The sequence below is a fragment of the Corvus cornix genome, chromosome 18 (genome assembly GCF_000738735.6).
Source record: "Corvus cornix cornix isolate S_Up_H32 chromosome 18, ASM73873v5, whole genome shotgun sequence".
Taxonomy (NCBI): Eukaryota; Metazoa; Chordata; class Aves; order Passeriformes; family Corvidae; genus Corvus; species Corvus cornix.
In genome coordinates, this window is record NC_046347.1 from 4,735,324 (window position 1) to 4,753,875 (window position 18,552).

General features: G+C 57.4%; 2 protein-coding genes across 2 annotated transcripts; both read left to right on the forward strand.

The window, feature by feature from the left end:
• Nucleotides 1–947: 947 nt before the first annotated feature.
• Nucleotides 948–7,259, forward strand: TRIM65 (tripartite motif containing 65). Its single transcript, XM_010407599.4, has 6 exons — nt 948–2,183; nt 2,780–2,875; nt 2,947–3,180; nt 3,440–3,611; nt 4,001–4,081; nt 5,199–7,259. Exons 1-6 carry the CDS (start codon nt 1,737–1,739, stop codon nt 5,726–5,728), a joined length of 1,560 nt encoding a protein of 519 aa, XP_010405901.4. The 5' UTR covers nt 948–1,736; the 3' UTR covers nt 5,729–7,259.
• A 1,349-nt stretch (nt 7,260–8,608) lies between these two features.
• Nucleotides 8,609–17,530, forward strand: TRIM47 (tripartite motif containing 47). Its single transcript, XM_039562225.1, is given in 8 exon segments — nt 8,609–8,818; nt 8,821–9,203; nt 9,205–9,351; nt 11,061–11,156; nt 11,696–11,926; nt 12,487–12,682; nt 13,358–13,432; nt 14,568–17,530. Coding segments are annotated over 8 exon segments (1,929 nt in total). The 5' UTR covers nt 8,609–8,643; the 3' UTR covers nt 15,194–17,530.
• Nucleotides 17,531–18,552: the final 1,022 nt, after the last annotated feature.

An 18,552-nucleotide genomic window follows, 5' to 3' on the forward strand; every position in this document is an offset into this window, starting at 1 on the left:
AGAGTCACTTCCCTTCTGGGATGTTGTACTTCGGGAAGAGTGTGGCTGCACAGGTGGTAAACCTGCACAAAGTCGGTGTTTGTGGAGGTGGCTTCAGCTGCCCAAGCACACAGACCTCAGCCTCCTTCCCCTCTCTCCCTGGACAGGACATGCCTGGTGTGGGCAGGTGGAGCAGAAGCAGAGCTGCTGCTGGTCGTGGCCTGGCACTGCTGCTGCCGATCCTGTTCCCAGGCCTTGGAGAGCCTCTGCTCTCTGCTGTGCTCCACTGTGCATCCCCTGTTCGCATGAACCCCCAAATACCAACACGTTCTGCTGCTACAGCTGCCTCTGCCCAGCTCTGGTTCCCAGTGACTTTCCTTCTGTCAGGAAATTGGAGCCTTCAGCAAACAGCTGAGGTTGGGCTGAAGTGCCCCTGTGCTGCCTATGCTCAGGGTTGATACCAGTTACCCCAGAGCTCCTTGAACACCCCTCCCATCCTGAAGGGTTCTGGGGTCTGGTTTAAGCTGGGATGAGTGTACTGGGGAGGTGCCCACGGTGGGGGCACAGGTTCCAGGCAGACACACAGGTCATGTTATGCCTCTCTGGGCTTTAAATATTTGGTCAGAATTGACAGATTGAGCCCAAAGGAATGTTTGGGGGCTGAAGCTCTGCTGGGACATGCAGGGAGTTGGGACATATCCTAAGTCCTCTCCTGTGGTTGGGGGCGTGGCTCTGAGCCTGCCTGTGGTACAGAAGCTGGTATGGATGATCCAGCAGAGACCTGCTCCCTGCTTGCCCTCACCTGTGCAGGTGAAAGGGAAGCTGCTCACGAGGGGAGGCTGCAGAGCTGCTGCAAAACGAGGCCATCCCGGCAGCGTCAGCAGCCTGGGAACGTGCGCAAGAGATAGCACGGGGGCCTGGTACAGAGATAAGGCTTGGGCTGGGAAAACTGGAACTGAACTGTGTGACAAGGAGGTGAAGGTTTGCAGTGCACAGGCACCACACTGGCCTCCGGGCAGGAGACTCCACCTGCCACCTGAGCAGGGACAGGTGGCCCAGGTGGCATCTTTATTGCGTTTCAGGCTGCTGATGTGCACAGGTGTTGCAAGGAAGTTCGTAGGAAAAGGCGTGGTGGGTGTGCATGAGGACATGGCAAACAGCAGGAGCTGTGCTTTAAAAGATGCAAGGGAAGAACAGGGCTGCTGCTGGTGTGTGTCACAGCCTTGCCGCTGCACGGGGAGGTGACACGTGGCTGCAGCAGCAGTGGGTGCCTCTCTCTGTTGGTTCCCAGGCAGGAGCTCTGTACTGAGGTCTCTGTGGCAGGGGGGACTGCCCAGCCCTCAGGGACCCAGCCCTGGCAGAGCTGAGGATGCCTGGAAGTTCTCTCAAAGGGCAATGGATAAAGGAATGAAAATCCAATTGCACATCGATATACACATGGAAATACACATTGACCCCTGTGAGCCCCCTGCGTGTCTCCGTGCTGTCACTGCAGCATTCCATCCTCTCCGGAGTCTCCCACTGCGCTTCACAGCCCTCCCTCTCCACGGGGGAACAGCTCCAACCCTCCCTGTCGTCTCGTCTCCCCAGCGTGTGGCACAGCCAGCGTGACGAGGGGGCAGCCACCGGGTGTCACTTTAAGAGCGCGTCTGCTCGGGAGCCCTGCCCCGCCTCTGGGCTCAGCGTCACCCCCTCTCCATCTGCGCGCAGGAGTTTCTATTTCCCCGGCTTCTCGCCCGGATCCCGGCACAGGCAGGATGGCATCACCCATCTCGCAGAAGCTGGAGGAGAAGCTGGTGTGCTCCATCTGCCTGGAGCTGTTCAGGGTGCCCGTCACCTTGCCCTGCGGCCACAACTTCTGCAAGCGCTGCATCGGCGACCACTGGGACAAGCAAAAGCAGGCGCCCGCCGGCAGCGAGGCGAGCTACACCTGCCCCGAGTGCCGCAGGGGCTTCAAGCGGTGCCCGGAGCTGGAGAAGAATGTCACCCTGTACAGCGTGGTGGAGCTGGCACGGGACGCTGACGCGCGGGGCTCGGCCACGGGCCGGTGCGAGGTGGCCCCCGGCGAGCTGTGCCCGCAGCACGGGCGCCCGCTGGAGCTGTACTGCCAGGACGAGCGGCGCTGCATCTGCTGCGTCTGCACCGTGCGGGACTGCCAGCGGCACCGGCGGGTGCTCTTCGAGGAGGAACGAGCCAAAAAGCAGGTGGGTGACAGGGCTGGGGCCATGGGACAACAGGGGGTGTTGTGACAACTCAGGCGCAGCGCGACATCGACTTCCACCGCGCCGGGTCCTGCTGCAGGGATGCGATGTCCCTCTGTGTGCCAGAGTGCCCGCCCTCAGATGGACATGGGGTTGGCCAGGGAAATGCCACCAGTGCCCGGCTGCTCCTTGAGAAACCAGGTGTTGTCAGCAGCAGCAGCAAGCTGGATAAATCCAGCAGCACGGGATGAACGGTGCCGTCTGTGTTTGTGACCCTCTGATCTAGAGGAAACAGCTAAAAAAGGGGTGAAAGACAGCACAAAAAAATCACTTCTTTGTTACCCTGAAACAGAGTCCCCTTCCCGAGCCACTTCCTTCCCCATTAGCCTCGTCCTGCAGCCCTGAGAGAGTCCTGGCGGCGGAGTGGGCAGAAGTGGGCTGTTCCACAGGATGCGCAACTGGACGCGACTGGGAGAAATGACTGGATGTGACACTCAGTGCTCTGATCTAGTTGAGGGTGTTCAGTCAAAGGTTGAACTCGATGGTCTTGGAGGTCTTTTCCAACTATAATGATTCTATGTTGGTGCCTCCCTTCACAGACCCTTTTGAAAGTATCCCTGGAAAAAGCCCAGGAGGAATCGGAGAGGATTGAGCTGACAATGAAGGAGCTGGAGGTGCAAACACAGAGCATCAAGGTAATGTTGCAGCCTCCCTGTGCTGGCCTGTGGGTGGGGGCACACTGGTTCTCATGGCTCTTCCTGCCCAGGACTCCTCCGAGGAACTCAAAGCTGGGATTCAGAGCAAATTCACCCACCTGAGGAAAGCTCTGGAGGATTTCCAGTGTCGGACAGTGGCCAGTATTGAGCAGGAGCAGGTGGTGGCACTGGAGCATGTGGAGAGGAACTGGAACCTCCTGAAGGACCGCCTGGATGTCCTTGGCCAGCACAGGGAGAGGGTTCAGAGCCTGCTGGCCTGCCCTGACCACAGGACCTTCCTCCAGGTATCACTCTGGCACTGAGTCCTTCCCTTTCCTTGGGCCTGCACCCTTTTGATGACAGCAGAATCATGTTCAACCCCTTTCCCACTGGGAATGCATCCTCAGTTTGGCTCAGAGATGTGATGGGGCTGTGGAGAGGAGCTGTTTTTTGGGAGTCCCTGAAGAGATGTGTGGGTGATGCTGGGATGCCCCTGTTGCCCAATAGGGAGACATGCACAGTCCTGTCCAGACTGGTGCATGGTGTCCGTGCGTCTGTCCGCAGGAGTTCCCCCTGCTCCCACCTCTGGAGAGCCCAGAGGCACTGGTGCCTGTGCAGTTTGATGTAGCTGCTGTGGTCAAGCCCATCTCTGAGATCCTCACCGACCTCTCCAGGCTCCTGCTGGAGGCCTCACCTGGCTCTGTGGTCCCCAAAGTCCCCGACCCTGCTGGCCAAGGTAACCCTCCTGCTCTCAGGGGTACTTTGAAGGGTTCTGAGTCAGCCTGAAGCAGAGCCTGGCCTGTGTCACTGCTGGGGACACAGCTGCTGGGCACAGGGGGTTGGAATGGGGACGCACATTTAATGCTCAGCAGATGGAGTGGGATGAACCCACAGGTGGCTTTCCTGTGGCCCCTCCTTGCTGGAAATGCTGAACCATGGTGGCACGTGCCTGCTCCCACGTTTGGATACAATGGAGTTCCTCCTCCTCCTCCTCCTCCTCCTCCTCCTCCTCCTCCTCCTCCTTCTCCTCCTCCTCCTTCTCCTTCTCCTCTTCTTCCCATGAAGCCAGGAAGAAAAATGGTTTTGGGTGGCATTACTCAAAATGCCCGTTCCCATCCTCCACAGGCCCAGGGCATCCCCAGGAGCTGGCGGTGAAGGTTGTGGCCCCTCTCCCCAGGTGCCAGCTCCGAGCTGAGCTTCTGAAGGGTAAGGAGCACAGGGGGGCCTGGAGGGAGAAGCACCTCACTGGGGTCCCCAGCAGGAAGAGATGTCACCAAGCTGGGTTCCTTCCTGGGAGGAGGGTGGTCGTGGCTGCAGGGACAGGGGCTCCTTCCCTGGTTCTTCCAGCGTGTCTCTCTAAATGCAGAGAAGGGTGGTGTAGGGACAGGGTGGATGGGCTGGGATGGGAAAGGACTCATTAAGGGGATTAGCAGCACCAGGAAGTGCTTTCCCATGGAAACTGAGGTTGTCTGGTATTGGATCAGTCACTGCCCTGCATGGCATAGCCCCAGTCCAGAGCCCTGCCTGCAGTCATTGCTCTCTGTCCAGGGACATGACCTCAGCATTCCTAGCTACAGTCCTTCATGTCCCCTTTCCTCCCCAGGCCCATCCCTCTCCAGTTCTTAGAAATTTCCTCTGTGCTCCTCTTCCCATCTCCTCACTGTTGGGAAGAGGGCTGGGTAATGTTCAGGCTGTGTTGGTCGTGTCACTCTTGCCAAGGAGGCAATCTCTGCCTATGGGACCTGTAGGAATTCCTTCCATCAGGCCCCACAGAACGTTCTTAGGGTTATTAATAGGAAGCCCCTGTTATTTATGGGCAGCAGGCAGGAGCCCAGCCAGCTGCCAGGCCCAGGTGTTGGGGGAGGAAGGTGGGGTGCTGGTGGCCAGTGAATGCCCACAGCAGGAGCTATCACAGCCCATGCAGAGGAGAGTAACTCCCTGTAATACCATATTTGCTCACTTAACACTTGGTTTTCTCCTGATCTCCCCATCCACACTGGTGTTTTTGCTCTTAAAACCAAGCACATCCCTCTCAAAATGGCCACAGAACCACTGTGGTCACAGTGGCCACTTGCTGATTGTTAGCTGGGTTGTGCAAGGACTGTGCAAAGCATCGTGTCTCAGTGCCTCAACAGCTATTTCTGGGCTTTTCCATTCCCTCTAGGGCAGGTGTTGCATCCTCCCTACTCCCCTTCCCCTCCAAACAGCCTGTTCCCTCCTACTTCGGGAGCCAGCCCTACAGAATTTAAACCCCATCGTTGCTGGGGGAGTGCAAAGGTCTGATGAAGTATTTCAGCCCCATCCATGTCCTTGTTCTTCCCAGACCACCACAACCTGACCTTTGATCCCAAGACAGCCAACAAGTACCTGGAGCTGTCAAAAGGTGCCCGGAAAGCCAAGCACAGCCCCAGCCCCGTCCCTGGGCTGGAGCAGGGCCCCCGCTTCGAGCCCTGGCAGGTGCTGTGCACGCAGAGCTACGGCCCCGGCCACCACTACTGGGAGGTGAAGATTTCCAGCCACTCCATCATCCTGGGGGTCACCTACCGAGGGCTCCCCCGGGAGCAGCAGCAGGGCCACAGGTTCAACATCGGGCTGGATGGGGGCTCGTGGGGGCTGCAGGTGAGGGAGGATTGTTACCTGGCCTGGCACAAGGGCCGGGCTGAGAAAATCCAGGAGCAGCACTATAAGAACCTGGGGGTCAGCCTGGATTATGACAAGGGGCTCCTCTCCTTCTATGGCCTCGGGGAGAGGACACAGCTCATCCACTCCTTCCACAGTGTCTTCACTGAGCCGCTGTACCCCGTGTTTTGGCTGTGTGAGGGGCGAGTGGTGACACTGTGCCAGAGGGACTGAGCCAGAGCCAGGCTGGCAAGTGCCAGGCTGGTGCCATAGTGGAGCTGCAGCTGAGGCTGTCGTGGTACAGTGGGACCTCAGTGCTGAGGCAGGTGTGGGGTGCAGTGTTTTAACGAATTGATGAGGACAGATATGCAAATGAACCCGTTTGATTTGCATATGCAAATATCACAATAGTGACACACAGCAGGGCGGCAGGGCTGGAGCTCACTGTGGAGGCATATGTGGGCCCTGCCCCTGCAGACTGAGCGAGGGAAGGGGTGATAAGAGGGGTGAAAATATCAGGTTTTCCTCTTTCTCCTATCCTTGCCAAACCTCCCAAACCTTGGAGAAGGTTTGGGATAAGGGGGATCCCGGAGGGAGGGGTTGCTGCCACAGGATGCTCTGAAGCAATTTGGAGGGATCCCTGTGCTCCCACTGCCTTACACGCAGGCAGGTCCTGCTCCCCCAGCCCCTCTTGGTCCCCTCTTGCCACTCTCAGGCATGGCAGAGCAACTTCTCAGGGTTCTATGCTGCAGCTCTTTGTACAATGCTGCTTTTCCCAATAAAGCTCTACTTTCCAACTGGCTTAACCTTGCTGCTGGTGGGAAATGTGGGACCAAGCAGCACTGGGGGTGAGGGGGAGCTGGGTACCCCTGCTCTCACACCCATTCCTGCAGGGCCCCATCCTGCCCTTCTGTGTCCCCATGAGGCCTGTGACCAACCTTGGAGTGAGCAGCTGCCAGGGACTGCAATAGTTCATGCCTCAAACATTGATATAAAGTTTTGCTCATTATAACAAAAACTGTATAAAGAAGCTACCACCAAAGAAGCCTCCCTGAAGATACCTGGCTGGGACTTTGGACTGTAAGTGAAGCTGCCTAGATGTTCAATTATCTCAGGCTTAGGGAAAAACAAACAAGAAAGCCAAACCCAGCAGCTGTGGGTCACCCAGCTGAGAGTCACCTCTGGCTGGATTTGGGCTGGGGGAGACCACAGCCCACAGAAGCCAGGTTCACACCTAAACGAGGTGGGGGAAGGAGGTTTCAGGTGTAACCTCTGGTCAGAGGCACTGAACACCCATCCTCCTTTACACAAACTAGCCCAGCTGTGGAACCCCCAACCCCACAGGCCACATCCACGGGACATTCACATGACAGGCAGCCAAGGGAGTGTCATAATCCATCAAAGACCCCCCCAAAGTGCCCCCCCAGAGTCATTCCTGGAGCCTGGACTGCATGCGATGCAACAAACCCAGAGTCTGTTTTAAGAGACAATGGCAAACTCCCCCTACCAGGGAGGTGCCTGGGTTTTCCTACCTGGCCTGAGCTATATTAACCCATCAGATTCTGTGCTTTTTGGGGGAGGGGAATCATCACCAACAAGAAGACCAGCTGGAGAGGATCAACAGAGCATTGTTGGGATCCACAGATGGTGATATTTTCCTTATTCTGTCTCTGTCACTCTCCTTCTGTCCCCCCCACCTATTTTCTATTTCTTTCTCTCTCTCTCTCTCATACTTACTATCAAATAAAACCCATATTGTCACTGGCATATGGTCTCGTTTGCACCTTCATTTGGGCAGAGGCATTTCTAAGGGCTTTAATAACCAGATCATGGCACCAGCTGGCAGCAGAGCCAGAAGGTGCTTTATTTACCATAGCACTGTGATAAGGAAACCTGGTTTCCTGCTGCTCTGCTCTGAGGTTGATTTGGCACAGAAGGAAATCTAAAGTTTTCATTGATGTTTTTCCAAGGCCGAGACCACAGGTCCAATGTTTCCTCCTGCTCCCGTGGGAATGCTGGTGAGGATTAACAGGATGAAACTGGGCGCTGCATTCAAAGGTGCTGGGGACATGAATGCCTGGGGAATGAATCACATCATTTTTTCCTTTGGGGACAAAAAGCTTAAAAGGATCAATCCCCTTCTTCAAGAACAGATGTGATTTGTTTTGTGCTTCCTCCTTCACTCGACACCTCCCCACTCCTCCCAGCCCTGTCCTTGGGTGAGGCCTTGGGCCAGCATGCACCTGGGACCTTATCCAAGTCAAAAAATTGTCTGTGTATCCTGCACAGAAGGGGTCCAGAGATCTCATATTTATGGGGCAGATCTTCACTCTAAAAGCACTTCAGGGTCTCCCGTCCCTCTCTGGTGCCTGCCAGCTCCTGCCAGACCCCAGAGGAAAAGGGGACAGTGACTGAGCCGGGATGTGGGCACTGCAGCCCTTTTTGGCCATGTGGAGGGCTGATGTGGGTCCATGGACACAAGGGCTGGCAGGAGAGCACCTGCACCTATGGACTGGGGGGACTCAGGACCTTCCATGTGGCCCCAGGGTGGGGAGCAGCTCCTGGGGAGCAGTGGAGTAGCAGCAGGTCCTGAGGGGGGGGGGGGGGGGTGGGAAAGGAATGCTCAAGGGAGCAGCAGACCCCTTGGGAGGGGGATTGGAATGGGCTGGTGACAGCTTCCCGAGATGGGAGATTTGAGGAGGGTCAGCAGCTTCCCTTGGGAGCAGAAGAACGCTGGGGAGGGTCCAGATCCTTTGGGGGGGGCAGACACTGGGTGGGGGACAGCATATCCTCATTAGGGTGACAACCTCTCGGGGGTGGGGGGGCAGATCTCCCTGAAGGCAGCAGATGCCGGGGAGAGGGCCCAGATGGGAGCAGATCCCATTTGGGGCGAGACACTCCGAGGAGAGCGAGTGCCTGGGGACCAGATCCCATTTGGGGTGAGACCCTTCCCAGGAGGGCGGGTGCCTGGGAGCAGGTCCCGGGGTTGATGCCGTGAGCTCCCGGAGGACGCAGCAGCCCCTCCGGCACCGCGGGAAGCGGAGCCCCGGCTGCGGTCGCGGGGAGGAGGAGCGGGCGGGCGGGGCGCGGCTGCCGCCCGCCTCCGTCGGGGCTGGGACCGGGGCCGGGGCCGGTCGGGGCGTTCAAGGATGGATGCTGCGCCCGGGAGCGCCCCGCCGTCCTCCGCCGCGGCGTTGCGGCTGGCGCTGGCGACTCCGGGGCTGCCCGAGGGTCCCCTCGGCTGCCCCATCTGCCTGGACGTGCTGCGGGACCCGGTGACGGTGCCGTGCGGACACAACTTCTGCCAGGGCTGCTTGCAGGCGCTCCGCCAGCGGCCAGGCCCCCCGACGGCGGTGGGGCGGGCGGAGCCGCCCGCTGCCCGCTGTGCCAGGAGCCCGTCCCCGCGGCCCTGCGGCTCTGCAAGAACCGCGCCCTGTGCGAGCTCCTGCCGCTGCTGGCGGCCGCCACCGGCGGCTCGTCCCCGCCGTCCCCGGCCGCCGCGTCCCCGATGGCCCCGGGAGCCGAGGAGGAGGATGCTGCGGGAGAGGAAGGAGCGGCGGTGCTGTGCGATGTGTGCCCGCCGGGGTCCCGCGTGGCGGCGGAGCGGTCGTGCCTGGTGTGCCTGGCGTCCTTCTGCGGGGCGCACCTGGAGCCGCACCGGCGCGCCCCGGCCTTCCGCGCACACCGGCTGGTGGCCCCGCTGCGCCGGCCTGGAGGAGGGGCTGTGCCCCCGCCACCTGCAGCCCCTCGACGGCTTCTGCCGCACCGAGCAGAGCTGTGTCTGCGCCCGCTGCCGCGCCCACGAGCATCGCGCCCACGACGTGGTGCCCCTCGAACAGGAGCGGGAGCACAAGCAGGTGCGTGGGGTGGGGAGGGGCGCGGAGGTCCCCGCGCGGGTGCTGTGCGGGTGGGACCGTGGTGTGGGGGTGTGCTGGGTGGTGTGAGCTGCGGCATCCCTCGGAGGGGTTCATCCTGCGCCCGTGTTCCCACGGGGAGCCCAATCCCCACGTGGGTGTGTGCAGGTGCAGCACTGGAGGGATGCCCTGTGTGGGGGGTGCTGTGCTCTCACCCCTCGGGGGATCCCACCCCAGCATACGGACAGGGTGCTGTGCCATCAGGGATTGGGACAGGATGGGCAGATCGGGGCAGAGCCGCTGCCAGGCATTCCGTGGGGAGTTCTCCCGCTGCGGAGCCGAACTCGCAATCCCATGGGTTGTAGGGCTGGGGCGACGGTGCCTGGGACACCCCACGGTGGCCACCCCCGCGGTCATGGGGCACCCGCCGTCTCCGTCTCGTTCCCACAGCTCCATCAAGGCGGTTTTTTCTGCCGCGCTGGCAGCCGGCCCGGCCGCCGCTCCCGCTCCCCCAGCCTTTTGTATCCTGCCGTTTTGGCAGCGGGGGTTTTTCCATCACTCCCATTCCCAGATGCGACTGAGTCACCTCCTAAACTCACACCCACGAGCCTTCCCAGGAGCCGGGGCTCCAAGCCCAACGTGGTGCTGCCTTCCTGGGCACTGCTGCCTTGAAGGCGTGGGGCCTCTGTGGGGCTGCAGGCAGGTGGGAACCTGTGAGGCTCACGGTGTGGTGGCATCTCGCATGGCCATGAGACATTTGGAGACCTTGGGAAAGTTTGCCTTTTCCAAGGAGGAGCCCGGGGTCTGGCAGGGAGCACAGCAACAGCCCCAAGCCAGCTCCACCTCCTGATGGGCTGTTAGGATTACAGGAAAACCCTTTTATCGGCATTATTAGTCATGAGGTGCCTTAAAATAGAAAGTGTGTGTAATCCCAGCCCCGAGGAGCTGTCAGACCTCGGCAGGCGCTGCTTAATGTCGCCTGCACGGCCTCTGTGACTGCCCTCGGGCTGGGATGGATGCACGGGGAAAGCACCTGTAGCTGCTCCCCGGGCACAAGCACTGCAGGGAGCAGGGCCAGGGGCTGGGCATCAGCAGGGAGCTGCCCTGGCTGGGCAGAGCCCTCCTGGCTCCCGAGGGACTCGTCCTCGTGATGGGCAATGGCTGAGCCAACAATAGCACGTCAGGAAACGCTGTGTTCGGAAGGTGCTTCCTTTGCAGCCCGTGCTCCGGAGCTGGTTTGCATTGCTCCTCAACAGAAACCTCCAGGGGACTCTTCGCTAAGTTTCTGAGCGCTCCAGGTCTGCCTTTCAGCTTCTGCACCAATCCCAGGTGGATTTTTCCCAGCCGTGGGTACTCGCTAAGAGCACGCACTTAGCTGTAATCACTGCCTGATGGGTTTGCTTTCAGATTCCTGTTTTGTTTGCTTTCTGCTGGGACCAGGGCGGGGAACGTGGAGTTGGACATGATCCTTTGCAACCCAGGCTGCTCCTTTCGTTTTCCAGCTGAGTGAGAAGGGATGTTTGCAGATTGGATGTTGCAGGGAAGGAAAACAGGAAACCAACTCATGGTTCCCTTGCATGCTTCACTCGAAGCCTGGTAGCGAGGTCACGGTCAGAGAGGCTCTGTGGGTTGAGCTTCAGGAGAGGCAGGATGCCCTGCTGCTCCCACCGGGACTGGGGGTGAAGCTCAGTGTTTGTCCTTGATGTCTGCAGGCCCAACAAGCCAAATTCCTCAGCGATGTGGAGAATGAGCTGGAGGAGCTGGCAGTCACCATCGCCCAGGCCAAGAAAATGGTGGAGCTCATTAAGGTGACTCTGCGATGGCTTTGCTCTGTTATGAAGCTCTGCTGGGCTGGGGGTGGAGGAGAAGGTGCTGTGAGATTTTGGGGTGCATGGGGTGTAGAGATGGTGCTCACAGAAGCACCATAAAACGATGGTGATCCTGGCAAAGATCCCTGAGGATTCTTGCTCCTCATCTCTGCTAACCCTTGTGGCATCTCTGGTTGCTTTAGTTTTTAACATGGAAGAAGGAACAGGGCAAGAGCCATCCCAGGGCATCCTCTGGGTCTTGCACCTTCCCTCCCCAGGCTCATTGGGGGTTGTCCCCTTTGGCCCTTGTGCAAACACATCACTTTCCTGCTTGGGGACACCAAATGTGGTGCAGCAGTCAGTGGCAGTGCCCAGCCAGGTCTCTTGACAGCTGGGCTATGATCTGAGTTCTTGGGGGAAGGGGGTGATGGGGTGTCAGGGGGACCCCACAGAGCTGAGAACTGGGTGCTGGGCAGGGCACAAGGGTGCACTCCTGCACCCTCACCTGCAGGACCTGACCCCTCTCTCCCTGCACTCAGGGTGCTGCCACAAAGGAGAGGGAAAGGGTCGAGAAGCTCTTTGCAGAGGCCTCTGAGGTGCTGGCAACCTTCCAGAAGGAGGTGATGGGATTCATCCAGGACGGGGAGCGCTCCATGCTGGGGGAGGCCGAGGCCGATCTCCGCTGGAAGGAGGAGAGACGAGCCAAGCTGGCCCAGTGCAAGCAAAACCTGGAGAACGTCCCCAGCACCGACACCATCTACTTCCTCCAGGTGGGGTGGGGCAAGAAGGAGCTGACAATGTTGTATTTTGGGGTTTTGTCCCATTCCCCATGGAGCTGGGGGCCAGGAACCCTGGGATGTTCAGGCTGCAGAGTCTCACTCCTGTCAGCACAGTCCTCTCCCCTCCTCTCTCCCAGGGGGACCAGGCAGCCGAGATTTTCCCCTCCATCACCCCCACCTCTGTCCTGTCTGTGACTCAGGAGAGGCTGATGTGCTGCCCAGAGCGGTACCCCGGTGTAGGGGGCAGAGAGTGAGAGGTTGGGGTGCCCCACTGCCTCCTCCAGCATCCCCCCCCTCCCTGACAGCCCAGGAAGAGGAGGAGATGCTGCTCCTTGTGAGGTGGGCATGGTCTGAGTCCGGGTTTGAAAGTGAGTGAAGAGAAGGTGCCAGGAACACGTGGCTGGGAAAGCGCTCTCCTCCCTTGTGCTGTCCTTGGGCCAAGTCCTGAGAGCTGCCAGATCCCAAATCCTCCAGGGCTGGGTGGGGTTGTGGAACAAGAGACAACTTTGGCTTGTTTGAAACCTTCTGAAACTCCATCTTTTTTGGCTCAGGAATTTCAGGCCTTGAAAGTAGCCATGGAAGAAAACCTCTCTCCACCTTTGAGCTTCCAGAACGAGCTGAACTTCACCAAGTGCACCCAAGCCGTGGGTGCCGTAAAGGATGTGCTGTCCACTATCTGCAAAAACCAGTGGAACCACTTGCAGGGGAAAGGAATTGATGGATTGAGTTGCCAGGAGACGGAGGAAGGTTTGTGTTCACTCAGCCCCTGTGCCTGGATGGTTCCCTGTCCCTTTCCCTCTTCCCTGCGTGGGTGGGAGGCGGCTGCAGGCTCCATGAGCACTGGCCCCTGGCCTTCCAGCCCTGGAAGCTGCTCAGCACGGGTTCCCTGCACGTTGCACAATCCCTGTCTGGGCTTACGCCTCTTTGAGGTTTTGTGAATTTTTCCACAGAGACCGGAGACTGGAGAGGCAACAAACAGCCTGGGAGTTAGGCAGGGCCCTGTGGGAGGGGGCAAGTGGCCAAAGTGGCCTCCTGTGAAAGGGGACTCTTCTTCCCAGGACAGACAGTTCTCCTCACGGGGCAGGCTGTGGGCTCCCAAACCTGCCAGGGTTAGAGAGCTGATGTGGCAGCTCTCTCCCATGCTGTCGCATGTAACCTGAGCTCTCTCCTTTCTCATTTTCTTGGATGCCCACGGGAATTGCAGCCGGTTCCTTGCATCCCTGCCCACCTCCCTGGGGTGACCAAAGTGGTGTCTGTCCTTTCCTGTGTGGGAGCCACTGGGGATGTTCAGGGGGAGTGGGGATGCTGGCTGGGGCTGTGACAGCTGGGTGCCATCAGGGGCAGGGAACGATGCTCCAGTGACCCCTTGCTGGTGGTTTGGTTCCTTTGCTGATGCAAACCCTTCTGTGCCTGTCTCCACAGCATTGGCCAAATCCCGATTTCCAGACAAGCCAAACAATCCTGCCTGCCTGGAGAGCCGTGATTATTTCCTGAAATGTAAGCAGGGGACTTTTGCGTTGGCGGTTGTTGCTAAGGCCCATCTTCCCTTTCCTCTCTCTGTCCGCCTGCCCGGCCAGCACCAATCCAGCAGCTGTGGGAGTGCTGCCACCAGCAGAGGAAATACTGCTTGGCTAACAGGGAAGCCTCCTGGCTTTCCTGACAACAGTCATAGCCTGGTTAGGTGATGGTTTTTTCCCCCTCATCTGTGGTTCTGCTGGCCCAGCTGCCCATGGGGGGCTGCAGGCATCCTGTGTAATTCCTGCTGCCTTCCAGCCCTTGGCAAATTGGATCCTCTTTAAGTTAGATCAGAGTTTGGGCATCTGCCTTGTTTGCTGCAGGACCCTGAGCTGGTGAGGGTTGTCTGCAGCAGCAGAATGACAGAGATCATGCAGTGGTTGAACAGAGTGGGGCTGGAGAGGCTGAGGCTGGGGGGTGCAGGGCTGGGCTTGAGCTCCCACACCCCACCTGTGTGTCCCCAGCCTTACAGGGACATGGGGTCACCTACTGACATAGGGGACAAGATCTGCCTCAGTGGCACAGAGCAGAATAACCTGGGCTCAGGGAGGGTGTGCTCTTCTGCTGTCAGGTTGGGACATGCAATGCAGTTGATCGTGATCCATGTCCAGGGTTGTTCCCTAGAAGAACTTCCTTGGGCATCCCTCTCTTTGGGATCCATCAGTGGTTCTCACATGGCCCCACTTGCCAGGGGCTGCCTGTCTGTAGCTGTGACATGCCTGGCTGTTCTCTCTTCTTGGGGTCCCTCTTGACTGCATTTATCTGTGGTTACCTGAAATATGCTTTTATGTGAGATTTTCTTACCACCACTCTGTCAGGTGGATTCTCCAATGTCTGGTATCATGGTTGAGCTCATCAAGCAGCCCCTCTGCTCTCTCCTCTGCCCAGTTACCTAAATCCATCCTGCTTATGAGACTATCAGCTCTTTCAGCCCCTTATCTTCATTGACTGAAATTTGCCATGGGACTTAAAAGCAAAGGGACAGAGTGATGGGACAGGTCAGAAAGAATCATACTCATCATCGAAGGCTGGGGCAGGGGGATCAGAGCAGGGAGAGCTGGGAGGATTTCCTCGCATTTCCCTCCTCATGCTCACTTCTCTCTCTTGCCCCACGCAGTCGCCTTCATCATCGACCTGGACAGTGACACAGCTGACAAGTTCATCCAGCTGTTCGGCACCAAGGGGGCCAAACGGGTGCTGTGCCCCATCCCCTACCCAGAGAGCCCCACCCGCTTCATCAACTGCGAGCAGGTGCTGGGTTTGAACCTCATGAACAGGGGCAACTACTACTGGGAGGTGGAGCTGATCGACGGCTGGGTCAGCATCGGGGTTATCGCCGAGGACTTTGACCCGCGGGAGCCCTACAACCACGGCCGCCTGGGCAGGAACGACAGGTCCTGCTGCCTGCAGTGGAACGGCCAGAACTACGTGGCCTGGTTTGGTGGCTTCGAGTGCCCCATCCAGCAGCCCTTTTTCCACACGATCGGCGTCTTCCTGGAGTATTCGGAAAAGGCTTTAACCTTCTATGGAGTCAAGGACTCCAAGATGACCTGCCTGCAGCAGCTCAAGGTCTCCCCTTCTGCCAAGGGGAAGCCTGACCCATTCCAGAATAGGATCAACCGCCAGTTTGCCTCTCTTTTCTCTTGCAAGCTGAAGCCAGCCTTTTTCCTGGAGAGTGTGGATGCCCACCTGCAGATTGGGCCGCTGAAGAAGGATTGTGTGTCGGTGCTGAAGCGCCGGTGACTGCCCAGGGAGCAGGGCACAGACAGACCCACAAAAGCCTCTCCTGCAGGTTATTACCACCTCTCTTTGGTAGCCCTGTCTGTCTCTGTGGCAGCCCTCCCTCCTCTCTGCACTGTTGGGGACCCAGGGCTGGATGAAGCCTCCTGATGGGCAGGGCTGGGGGCCAGGATGGGGCTGGATCCAAGTGCCAGCTCTGCCACTGAGCAAGCTTGGGCGAGTCCCTGTGCTGCTCCCTGCCCCTCAGCTTCCCTTTCTGGACATCAGGGACTGCGACAGCCTTTCTTGGTAAAGTGTGCTGCTCAGAAGTGCCACAGGGATTTGGAGCTGTGCCTTGGCCACCTGCCCAGTCCCTCTCCTTTACCTCTGCTCATGCAGCCCCAGCAACTCGTGCAGATGCTTTGTGCCTTATCTCAGGCTCTGTTGCTGATGCTTTTTTAAGTGCTGCCTCCTCGACACCTTCTGCATGCTCCTAAGGAAGTGCCTTTGATGGAGCAAGCCCTGCGTGGACCAGGTGAACCCCCAAGGCAGTCTTCCCTGGTGCCACATCACCGCTGTGCCCTGGCATGGGTGAGATGGTGCTCTGGGGAGAGGGACGTGGAGGAGCCTGGCTGGGTGCTGGGGTGATGCTGGGGTGATGCAGCACCTCTCCATGCAGGGCTGCCCTCCCATTAGTGCTGCAAACGTGAAACGAGGATCTCTGCCCAGCTGGGAAAGGGAGAAACCTCCTGCCGAGAAGCAGCACCACTGTTCCCACCTGGAGATGGGGAAGGGAACAGCACAAACCAAATTTTGAGGATGTGCTTTAAGCAAACACATTCTTTGCAAAGTTTTACAGCCAAATTTCCCCCCATGTTTTTGTTGACACTACTGTTTTGGGGGCTTTTAGTACTGTTAAACTACCAACTCTTCAAGAGCCCTGGGCACACTTGAGCTGAAAATCTGCCCCTTAGCTTAGAGATTTTTAAGTGACAGAGGTGCTGTGAATATGTCCCAGAGATAAATGGTCTGCTTTAGTGTTGTAGGGACAGCTGTGAGTGCCTCGATAAAGGTGCAGCATCAGTCAGCTACTAAATGACCCTTTAGACTCTGGGAATAAGTAACAATTAACAAAAACTACTCTCAAGCGAGAGGGAACACTGTTCCCTTCAGGAAAGGTGGAAACTTGAGGCTGAGAGACCAAACTGCCAGTTCACATGTCCTAAGGGAGCTTTTTCAGAAGGAAAACACAGAAATACTGCCTGTGAGGGCAGCACAGAGCAGTCCCTGTCTCAGCACAGCGTGCCTTTCCACAAGTTTATTTTTTCTGGGGTTATTTTGCTACCTACCTCCCAAAGCTAGCTTTACAGAACCGTGGTGCTGTGTAATGTACACCTGGAGAGAAAATACAGAGGGTCAGGTTCTTCACTGGCGTGAGTGAGTCAGGGATGATGCAACAACAGTCAGCAGGGATAGTAAACAGCCCATTTAGCTAAATATATGATATATATACTTTTTTCCCCCCGAAGGATAAGCTGGAAATCATAGTGCTATATTCAAGTGAAGCCAAGGGAAAAATGTGAATGTGAATAAAAGGCAGGTACAAAGCTGGGAGGTTTGAAGTTAAAGGCACGGTTCATGTAAAGCCACGTTTACATGCTGAGGCTCAAAGAGCTCCTTTACTGCAACTCCTTTGCCAGCGCTGCCAATTCCTGCTGGCACAGAAAGAGCTGCCAGTCCCCAGAAAATTGGGATATTTGAGTGGATGAAGGGTCTGAGCGCAGCCACCCCTTCCCCGGGGCAAGGCTGGTGAGTCAGTTTGGGAAGGGGCTTGCTGGGATCTGTCTGCCAATTCCTCCTCCTCCTCCTCCACATGACGTGACTCCCAAACTGCTGTGAGCAGTGGGAAAAGGAACAGTAGGCCTTCCAGAGTGAAATCTTCAGCTGAAATCTTGGCCTTTCCTGGCTGGTGGGAATGCTGCCCAGACTTCTGCCCGGATGAGAATTCATTCCCTGCGTCCTGAGCTCCAAACCCTCTTTGTTTGGCTGGCGCCAGCGGCCCCTGCAGAGCTCAGGCCTTGCACGAGATGTCAGCGGTGACACAGAGCAGGCATCGCTGCTGCTCTGTGCACACGGGGAGAACTTGGAGTCAGGAATTCCTGATGGGATGAGAACGATGGAGCTGTGCCACAGCCCGTGCACGGTCACATCCTGGGAGGATGAGGAAGGGAAGGAACCTTCATCTCTACAGGAAGAGATCTCCCATGTGGGCCCCCATCTGCGCCCTACATCTCATTTATTCAGGCAAAACTCCCACCGTTTGCAGCGAGGAGTTTTGCCAGAGTAAACAGAGCAGATCTGGGTCTTTGTGCTGTTTCATTTCGCTGTAGGCAGATTGATTGCTCCACGGGGAAACCCGCGCTGGAGCCACGCATCCCGCCCTTCTCCACATTTCCCAATGCACAGACACAAACCTCTGACCCCCTTCAGGGCTTGGGAGGCTCAGAGGGATCCTCTCTTTCCACCCTGTCACCACGTGGGAGCAGCTCAGGAACCCACGGGGGTGTCTGGGCATGGTGTCTGGTTGTGCCGTGGCTTTGGCTGAATTCATGGGTGCAGCTCTGATGCCTTTTCCTGGTCTTAAAATCAAGAGTCAAACACGGTTAGAAGGGGAAAAGGGATTTTACCTTGGTATTTATTTTAGGGATCCTTAGGTGCACACGTCCAGGTCATATGCATTGAAATGCACCCTGCAAAAAAATGTCCACCCCAAAAGATCGGGTATATCATTATAGGTTTTACTAATTAGCAGATCTATCAAAGATTCCCCAATGAGAGGCTCGAGTGAGCCCCCCTCCCCAAGGAGCCTTCTCCTGGATGGTTCTGTCTTAGTTTACAGAATGTGTTCTGGAGAGGACCTTGGGCTCTGGGACACACTGATCCCTAACTACAAAGCTTCTAAAATGCTGAGTCTCTCAGCTTGACAAACAAGTCCAGGAATGGAGGCAAAAAGCACTGAGAATACACAAGTTGTAAAAAAAGGTATAACAGGGGTATAAAAGAAAAGGCAAAAAATCTTCATGGCATCAGCTCCATGGAGCTCCTGTGGATGCTCCACAGCTGGGAAGTGCTGCCCAACCCTCTCTTTCCTGCTGCTTGCTTTTATCCCGGTTGGGAGCACTATAAACCCTCCTGGTTTAGGGGTGATTTACAACAGGAGCAGTCCCTCAGCAGCTGGGTCAGAGCTTGCTCTGTGCTGCCAGTAATTTGGGGTGTAAACTGGAACCATTAGGGAATGTGCACTGCGCCAGCTCTGGATCCCTGATTTTGCTGTAAACAAGGGGTTAAATGCAGGGTGAGGTGAGTCGAGATGGATCGATAGC

What these genes read in the sequence shown, in the direction of transcription:
- TRIM65 (XM_010407599.4), top strand. Translation starts at nt 1,737, where the DNA reads ATGGCATCACCCATCTCGCAGAAGCTGGAGGAGAAGCTGGTGTGCTCC. An exon ending in CCCCGACCCTGCTGGCCAAG is followed by an intron (nt 3,612 to 4,000) that starts GTAACCCTCCTG and finishes CATCCTCCACAG; the next exon opens with GCCCAGGGCATCCCCAGGAG. An exon ending in CCGAGCTGAGCTTCTGAAGG is followed by an intron (nt 4,082 to 5,198) that starts GTAAGGAGCACA and finishes TGTTCTTCCCAG; the next exon opens with ACCACCACAACCTGACCTTT.